Consider the following 10358-nt stretch of genomic DNA (forward strand, 5'->3'; position numbering starts at 1 on the left):
GTCATCTACTGTTTTGTTTATATGTTCGATTAATGTATCGTATGACCTTTGCACGCCACACTCTACCGGGAACAATAATAGCGATACTTCTATACATTTACTGTACTCTACCCAATGAGCCTCCTTCATATTTCGTTCCTTAGTAGAATTAATCGAGCCGTAATAATTAAGTATAATTTTAATAAAAATATGATCGCTCCCGAGGTTTTCATTCAATGTGCTCAAATCACAATGGATCGCTATCAACTGAAGCAAATGAGATATCCGGTGAAGTGCTGTGTAGGTTACCATTTACAAATTTAATTCTAGTATGGCTGTTATTATTCACAGACATGAAATTGTATTCCGATGCACACTCGTATATCTATTTACCCCTACTATCACTTTTACTTGACCAATTAGTATGGTGCTCGTTAAAATCTCCTACAATGGACAATATATTAGAATAATACAGCGAATTTGATTTAGATTAGATACCTACCAATCCTCCATATGAGTCTGACCTATCCCTACGAAATATTTTGTAATTACTAATATTAAGTGCTGAATGAGGCTCCAACTAAGTATCTGATTAAAGCTATATGGGTTTTTTATTGAATTGGTTGTAATTCCAAATCTGTAAATTCACCTCTTATGCTCAGTGCATTCTACCGCAATATATTCAGAGCCATATGTTTTTGCTTACTAGTCATTATATAAGAAGTTAATTTATTAAATACGTCACTTTCTGTTACTAACCTTACAAAAAAATCTTCAATTTCTAATAGTAAAAACTGGGATAATAGTTGAATTTTGTCTTTACGTTCGCTGCTGTTTAAACATATAGCTTTTAATCTATGAAGGAAGTTTCTTATTCTCCCGTACATTTTTGGATTTTCTCTTTCTTCGTCTCCTTTTTCCATTATTTATCTTCTTTCCTTTACTACTTTTTGGGTATTATTCTTCCTGTTTTTTTTCGTTTTTTATGTTTATACCGTTAAAGGTAATGCTTTTCTGCTCTTCTTCATATCAATTTCCCTATGTACGATCGCTTTAGTTACAAGAACAACCTTATAACTCCTTGTAACATTATTATTTTCTATCACATTACTTTGTGACTCTTCTGTATTTTCTATTAAATCTTCATGGCTAGTTACTTCCTGCAATTTGTGTTTATGTAAGTGCTTTTCTGTATGTACAATTCTCTTTGCACATAATCTTCCTGATTTCTGTTTCTTTCCAAACGTGTGGCGTGAGCGCGATGAAGTTCGCGTCGAATAAACGCGCCCTTATAGTCGCAGTTCTAAAATAATCTAACCTAACCTAACAGGGGAAGTATCAATTTTATAATATTATTTTTACGTATTTTCCAGCCTAATACATAGCGCCTTTGCCCACGAACATAGACTTTACAACGCGTCTGAAACATTGAGGTAATAAATATAACACATTTGTTACACGATTATTTAATGAGTATTTTCTGTTAAAATTTACTTGTCTTAAAAATAGGATGACCAATTTTCTACTATGGTATACGGACTGAACTACACTGTTATTATTATTCTCGCAGCTACACTTAAACGGACCACGTGCAAATATGTGAATAAGAACATGTTTCTCACGATTTGTTTAAGTTTGTTCTAAACAAGTAGAGCTAAAACATAAAATGTTTTTGTCAAACCATAACAGCATATTTTTAAGTGTTCATGGGAAATATTTCAAGTTGAAGTATTTTGGTCTGTATAACTAAAAATATTTATGTGCTAAACCCAGGTACTTAGGTACTTCTCTTTTGGCACATTAACTACAACAAAATACTTCTCAAATGATTTCAACACGAAAACGTTACAAATAGCTATTACAAAATTATAACCGACGTAATATTCTTGGGAAAAAGTTAAAGTAAAAATTTAGTGATGTTTAAAGTGAATCTAACAAAATACATGGTTTGAAATTCAAACATATTGAACAGATATGAAAGTTTACAGTTTTTACAATTTTCGTATATATTATGTAGGAACTAGAATAATACTAATTCTGTTCTGAAACAACTTCACATACATTTTATTTCCTCTGTCCATTTGAATCCCCTGCTACAATTCCCTGGGGGATTTATTATTACATACCTACTATACAACATGTAATTAGTTACCTTATGGAAATAAATTAATTGAACTGGTGTATTTGGTTTTTTATCCCCTAGCCTTTTTTGCGAAACGAGGGAACAAAAGCTCAATTGAATGTAGATCAATATTACTACGTAGACTTGAAAAAGAAAAATGTTTCTACAAACTCATCCATATCTCTTGTGTGCTTAGAATTTTCTTAATTTAAAAGACCCATAAATTATATGAACATCCCGAGGGTTATCAGCGACATAAGTTGATATAGTTCACATACATTAAAAAGGTAATTTTATTCAGTAGGTAATAATACATTTACTCTCTCTTCCCGAAATACATTTACTCTCTCTTCCCGAATGTCAACTTGGTGTGTACTTCGGGAAATGTGCTGATTCATTTTGCACATCGTTTCATTTGAGAAGGTAAATATGCTCGGGACGAAATCACATAATCAGCGTCAATATTTGGTCAATCTAACCAAGAAAATAAGTACACAAAAGACCAAGCCAGGCGTAGTGAGTATCTCTTCAGCAAACGTTCATCATCATCATCATCATTCAGCCATACGACGCCCACTGCTGGGCATAGGCCTCCCCCAACGATCTCCACGACGATCGGTCCTGCGCTGCCCGCATCCATCGGCTTCCCGCGACCTTCACCAGATCGTCGGTCCACCTGGTGGAGGGCCTACCCACTGAGCGTCGTCCGGTGCGCTGTCGCCATTGAAGAACCTTTCCGCCCCAACGGCCATCGGTTCTCCTAGCTATGTGCCCCGCCCACTGCCACTTCAGCTGAGCAATTCTTCGAGCTATGTCGGTTACCTTAGTTCTCCTACGGATTTCCTCATTTCTGATTCTATCACGCAGGGAAATACCGAGCATCGCTCTCTCCATTGCCCGCTGAGTGACCTTGAGCCTTCTTATGAGGCCCATAGTGAGGGACCACGTTTCTGATCCATATGTGATCACTGGCAACACACACTGGTCAAAGACTTTCGTCTTGAGACATTGAGGTAATTTGGACGCAAAGATTTTTTGGAGTTTCCCGAACGCTGCCCATCCGAGCTGGATTCGACGACAGATCTCTTTCTCAAAGTTGGACTTACCTAACTGGACTGTCTGCCCCAGGTATACGTAATGGTCAACAACTTCGAGTGTAATGCTCCCAATTTTAACTGGAGCGGGTACAACATGGACATTCGACATGATCTTCGTCTTGTCCATGTTCATCTTAAGACCCACTCTTTGGGAAACACTATTGAGATCTTCGAGCATTGTGTTCAGGTCTCCCAAGGTCTCAGCCATAAGAACTATATCATCGGCAAATCGAAGGTGTGTTAGGTACTCGCCATTGACGTTGATGCCAAGTCCTTTCCAGTCCAGAAGCTTGAAAATATCCTCCAACGCAGCAGTGAACATCTTTGGAGATATCACATCTCCCTGTCTCACGCCTCGTTGCAGTTGGATAGGATTAGAGCTCTGATCCTGTAATCGGACTGACATAGTGGCATTTTTGTATAAGTACTTTAACACCTCTATATACCTATAGTCTATTTGGCACCTTTGGAGAGACTGCAGCACCGCCCAGTTCTCGATCGAATCAAAGGCCTTCTCATAGTCCACAAACGCTAAGCAAAGTGGCCGGTTATACTCCTCGGTCTTCTGTATAACCTGCCGCAGCGTATGGATGTGGTCTATGGTACTAAAACCCTTTCGGAAACCGGCTTGTTCGGGAGGTTGGAAGTCGTCAAACCTGCGAGCGAGACGATTCGTGATAACTCTCGAAAACAACTTATAGATATGGCTCAGAAGCGAGATTGGTCGATAGTTCTTCAAGAGTGTTTTGTCACCCTTTTTGAAGAACAGAACGACCTCGCCTCTGCCCCATGCCTTCGGCGTTTGACCTTCGACGATGACAGAATTGAAAAGCTTCTGGAGGACTTTAAGTATCGGCTTGCCACCCGCTCTCAGAAGTTCTGTAGTGATTCCATCATCGCCCGCCGCTTTGTTGTTCTTGAGTTATTTGAGAGCCACACTAATCTCATACAGGCTGACGTCCGGGATATCTTCGGTATAATGTCGGGTAAGCTTGGCTCTGGGGTCGCTAACCTCGCTTTCAACAGGTGCTTTCGTGGAGTATAGCTGTCGATAGAAACTCTCTATCTCCCTCAGGATTTCAGGCTTAGATGAAATGATGCTACCGTCATCAGTCTTTAGCTTCGTCAGTTGGCTTTGCCCAATAGACAGATCTCTCGCGAACACCTTGGAGCCTTTGTTCCGCTCAATGGCCTCTTTAATACGCTCTGTATTAAATTGGCGTATGTCGCTAGTCAAAGACTTCGGTATCTGCCTACTTAGCCGCCTGTAGTGACTTGCATCCTCTGAGTTCTGTAGCCTCATTTCATTTCTATGTTCCATGAGTTGAAGTGTTTTGTCGGAGAGTTTCTTTATTCTGGTACGGTGGGTTTTGAAAAACTTGGACCCAACCGTACGGACAGTGTCCACCACCATGTTGTTTAGATCGTCCACATCTATGCAGTTTTCGAGGGCTTCGAAGCGGTTTTGAAGTTCGAGCTGAAAGCTCTCGGGGTTTTGGAGTTGTGCAGGTATTGGTCGGAGCGTAGACTCTATCAGTCGAGTTCTTTCCAGCCGGATATTGATATTCAATGTGCCTCGTACCAACCGGTGATCACTTCCTGTTTTAACGGTGTTGATCACAGAGACATCATTGAATATATGCTTTTTCGTCGACATGATAAAGTCAATCTCATTTTTTATTTTGCCGTCCGGACTCATCCAGGTCCACTTACGAGTTGGAGATTTCCTGAAAAAGGTGTTCATCATATAGAGGTTCTCCTTTTCCATGAAATCAACCAACATCCGGCCTCTGGCGTTCCGTTGTCCAACTCCAAATTGCCCCACTCTCAGTTCATCACTGCAACGCTTTCCCAACTTTGCATTGAAGTCCCCCATAACAATCGTGTAGTGGGTTTTGTAGCTATGCATGGCTTTTGAGATCTCCTCATACATAGCCTCCACTTCGTCATCTGGGTGTGTCGAGGTCGGAGCATAAACCTGAATGACATTCAACGAATATCGTTTTGATATTCTGAGTATCAGGTATGCCACCCTGGTCGACACACTTCCGATGGAAATCACGTTGTTAACAAGGGACTTGTGGACAATAAACCCGACACCGCCAAGGGACTGTTGGTCGCCCTCCCGGTAGTACAGTAAGTTGCCGAGTTTAAGGATTATCGAGTCCTCCCCCTCTCTTCGGACTTCAGATAGCCCAATGATATCCCAGCGTAACTTACTAATAGCTTCTTCCAATTCTGTGAGCTTTGCGTCGGTCCTCAATGTGCGCGTGTTGTAGGTTGCCAGGTCCAGTCGTCGTCGTTGATGGTAGCCGGGTCTCCCCCGGGGATTCTTCGCACCCCATGCCCTGTTTCCAAAGCCGCTACCGTGACTAGGAAGAGCAGGACTGCCGGGGACTAGGGGCCAATTCTTTGGTGTGTGTAACATAGGGGGGTTGTGCCATAATCGCCACGCTTGGCATGCGGGTTGGCGATCGCAGTTCTGGCCAAGATGGGGAGAAGACGCTGCTGCCCGTCTTCTTCTGACAATTTTTTCCTTAGTCGCCTTTTACGACACCCACAGGATAAGAAGGGGGTGGTGCTATTCTAGGCCGGCACCACACGGCAGCAAACGTTATAAGATCTTAATTAATTAAACGCATTGAGTGTGTTCAAAAAAAATTGTTATCGTTTGGGTCATACGTCGAAAACTGCAGGCATTATGGACTGTTGAGTTTGGAAACAAGGCGTATGGTGATGGACATGGGTCTTCTTTTTGACATCTTACGAGGACGGCTCGATTGCCCTGAATTGCTATCAAAGATAATATCACTGTCAACGCCGAAGCGCAGGATCAGGCATACACCACTATTTTCTGTTCCTATTCATTCTACAAATTATGACATGAATAGTGTCCTTACGCGAATCATACTTGTTTTTAACAGTTTGTAGGAAATAAGCACACTTTTACTAAGGAAATTGGAAATAGTCCTATTTAAAAATATTTGAAAATAACTGAAATTTAAATACAGTGCGGAGTACCATTTATAGAATTGGTTTATTTTTCTTGTTTCGTGTTTATTTAATTATTAAAATTGTTTTTTAATGCACGGTTTTTTGTAGGTCGTCAGGGTTACACAATTCATATCGCTTTTTTTGCTATGCTTCTTATTGTAGATACTTTTGTGTTTATTTTAACTTTTTGGTGTGTTAACTTTTACGATAATTTATATATTTCAAAATGAGAATGTGGACAACTGTAATTGGCGCTGACTAGCTTTACCTAAAAAAATATTCATAGTAAATCGTAATTTATATCTATTGTTGTTCTGAATAATATAAAAAAAATAAAAAATAATGCCGGCCTGTACACATAAGTAATACAGCCTACACGTCGTGTTTTTTAGATTTATCAACAAAGAACCATTGATAGTAAAACTTCTTCGTTCAACAACACATTATAGTAAAGGAAAACATAGTGAAAATTGATAGCAGACGAAATTTAATTTTACAAATGACACGATAATATGTAATTATTTTATAAAAGTTTCCTTTTTGTGTTTGTAACCGCTGTTTACTTAAGTTCTTTATTGTGCAAGTTTTTGAAATTGATTAAGTAGAGACAGAAAGTTTTCATCTAATCTTTAGTGAATATTAAAAGAAACATAACAATTATTTGTATTTAGTGAATACATTCGATTGCTTTGTTTACAAAATGATATGAAACGTCGCTTCGTAAAAAACAACGAAATATGCTCGTATTAGACCTCGAATTTTATAAGCCTAAATAATATACAATATTACAAAATAAGCAGTGTTCTGAATTTTACCAATTTACTAATATTGTTGGTTTGACTAATTTTTCGAGTGTGCCAACCTAAACGAGTTAATTAGCCCAAACGTTTTAGTTAACAAACACTGAAGTGTTTGGTTACGTTAATGGTCCATTCAAATTGACAATGTTGAGTGTTAATTTTGATACCTTTATTAGTGGCCTTTACAACACGCCTAGCCTTTTTTCGTAATAAAGCCACGCCCTGGCCAAGTGGTGTGATGATACGAGTTTGAGATTTTGTAAGTTGTTAGCTACCAATTGATATACCATATCGCAGAAGTAATTTTATGTAGAGCTATAAAAATCCTTATAAAGAGAAAGATCCTTTTCTTCTTCAACTTTTTTTTAGTCAGTCTCTGCTTGTGGGGTCATATGAGATTGAGATTTTGTAGTTGTTGTTAGCTACCAATTGATGTACTATATTGCTGTAGTACTTTTATGTAAAGCTATAAATATCCTTATAGAAATAGAAAAAGATCTTTTTTCTTCTCCAGCTTTTTATCATTCACTGCAGAGTATACTGCCGTCGTTACTTGAAAGGGCGCTTGTGACAAAAACCAAAAGCGAGAAAATAATGTTTAAAGAAATTAAATAAAAAACAATTTTCTTCTCTCTTGCGGTAACTTCATACCTTATCCACATAGGAAAAAATAAAAACTGACAAATCGGCCTTTTTTACTCATCACGGCAGTACAGATATTTTTTTTATACATGCACCGTTTCAACTAAAGGCGACAGTCTAGGCCTTCTCATTTGCACGCCATTCTTTCCGATCTTGGGTTATTTGCATCAAGGATTTCTTAAATTCGTTCGTCCAGAGAAGTACTGTCACCTTACCTATTTCTGGCGCCTAACAGTATGTGAGCATTACTGTGTTCTGGTTTTGAAAGGTAAGAGTGCTGGTGAAATTACAGGCACTTCGCGATGTAAAGCTCTGGGTGGCACTGCAATTACTATGAACAGAGGTTCACGACTTGTTCGTCCCATCACTTAGTATTATAAAAAAAATTCTGATTACTTTGACTAAATCGTCCATTCATCTAGCCTTTTGGCGGCTGACGGCGACGCTTCGGGTACAATTCTCGGTCTTTACTCTAGCATTCTTCTGCTCCATTGATCACCGGTTCTGCGGTTTATGCGACTTATCCATCGCCATTTTCTTTGCGGAATGATATGCCACACGTCATATAGCTCTATGTGACTCCAGATTTTTGTATTTTTAATTCGGTCGCTCAGAGCCGGAACAAGATTATAATTTAACAAAGTAAGTAAGAATATAGTAAATATAGTAAATATGTGAACAATACACGTACATATTGTATGCATACAAAAATAATCCACGTTAATCTTCATTACAAGCGCAATCGCAAACTCCTAAACCGTTTGCGGAAGAATGCTTTAAACAGTAAATCCATGGCCCAGACAATACTTTTATCTAAGAATTCGTCGTTTATTTGGTAATGACCCATTCAAATGGACTGTGACTAATCAGTGGAACCATTTAGTAATACTAAAATATTTTTACATTTTGTAATGACTTGATGTATTTTGTAATTTTGAATAAGGAAGTAAGTATATAGCAAGATAACTTGTGTTAATTATATTAAAGTAAAACTAGGAATACCAAAACATAATAACCTATCGCACTCAACATGTAACGCTGTAAAAACGCTGTAGATGCCCACCTAAATTGGAAGTCACATATCTTAAAAATAAATAACAAAATATCTAGCTATTGCTATGCTCTTTCTATCCTAATCGAAACAACTTCTGTAGAGGTGGCTAGGGCTGCATATTTTGGTCATATCTATCCATTGCTGACATATGGTATCATATTCTGGGGAAACTCTGTAAATGTTCAGTCAACTTTCATTCTTCAAAAGAAATGTTTGCGTATAATTTATAATATGTACTCATATGAAACTGTCAGAAATATTTTTAAGGAAAATGGTTACCTTACCTTAACTTGTATATATATATTGGAAATCGCAACGTTTGTTAAGCAAAATGGTCAGTACTTTGAAAATACAACTGAAAATCTGAGAACCCAACGGAATAAATATAAATACAATATATGTGTACCTAGAATAAACAATGCATTGTACTATAAAAGTGCTTATAGTTCTGGTATAAAAATATTTAACCACCTCCCTGTGGAAATTAAAGCCTTATGTTTGCCTACATTTAAATTTAAGCTAAAAGAATGGTTGAAAAAATACTCATTTTACGGTCTGGAAGAATATTTTAATAAGAGAAATGTATAATTAAGTTTATTAAGATTAGTTTATGTATTATAATAATTTTGTTGTTATTGCATGCCTGTTACGGGTATACTGTTGTTTTCAAAATGTATGCATTTTCATCTGCACAATGTACACAGTACTAGCAATAAATAAATGAATGAATGAATGAAAAAACAAACAACATGAGTATTTATTAGAGAATATAAGAGCGCCTAAGAAGATTACTTAAGTCGGTATAAAAATGGTCGTAAAAATGTATGCTACTCCTTTCCCGACTTTGTCTTTTAAAAAGGTGATCTTACCTTCTGAATGAACAAAGCTTCATTAGCAACCAACGTATCCACAAGGTATCGCTCATCGCAAACACGATTGGTCATGTAGAAGAAATGATCTTTGGCCTCCACATTCATTTTCTCCGTGCCCGTGTAGACCGATGGGGAAAACGGGTTGACTTCAGGCGAATCACTGCTAGTACAGTTCCTGTTCACGTACATTTCGCCAAGGTTACAGCACTTCCATAAACATGTTCTCCCAATACATGGACATCCAAAACGTAACTTCTCTCCGTTCTCCTTCACTTCATACCACACACTTTGCGAATATTCAATACCATTATGGACTATAGAACCATTTGCAAACACTTCTGCAGTCGTTATGTCTATACTCTCCACCCTTGTACAAGGATTACAGTCTACACAATTTATAATTAACAAAAATGCTAGCACTAGTTTATACATATTGATACTTTGTGTCACTGAGGAAATTGTCTTTTGATCACATAAACGCACCAATCAAATAGATAACAAAATCGTCAACATTCTCAAGAAATATCCGCTATTTTGGGAATGGGTAACAAATAGTGAGAATTGAATGAAATCAGTCCGCGATGCTTATCGCTCGAGTGTCCTTTATCTTGAGTCTTGAGGTAATTTTATGTGTCATACTTTGTTGTGATAAGCGATAAGATTTACGCGCGATGTTCGAGTTTACAATGCGATACGGCGTTGGGCGGAGAAGTGACCGTCCACTACGATACTTGGATCCCGACTGAACTAAATAGCCTGAACACAGCTTTTAAGAGACTGAATTTTCAATTGATTGTT

At 38.0% G+C, this 10358-nt stretch overlaps 1 protein-coding gene across 1 annotated transcript in view; it reads right to left on the reverse strand.

The window, feature by feature from the left end:
* LOC113235693 (G-protein coupled receptor Mth2-like) overlaps positions 1–10252 on the reverse strand; it is a 39537-nt gene extending 29285 nt beyond the window's left edge. Inside the window, exon 1 of the mRNA XM_026471549.1 lies at positions 9558–10252. Coding sequence (XP_026327334.1) covers positions 9558–9992 — 435 coding nt within the window. The 5' untranslated portion in view covers positions 9993–10252. The remainder of the gene's footprint in view (positions 1–9557) is intronic.
* Positions 10253–10358: the final 106 nt, after the last annotated feature.

Source organism: Hyposmocoma kahamanoa, unplaced genomic scaffold (genome assembly GCF_003589595.1).
Source record: "Hyposmocoma kahamanoa isolate Upper Pololo Valley unplaced genomic scaffold, ASM358959v1 88, whole genome shotgun sequence".
Lineage (NCBI taxonomy): Eukaryota > Metazoa > Arthropoda > Insecta > Lepidoptera > Cosmopterigidae > Hyposmocoma > Hyposmocoma kahamanoa.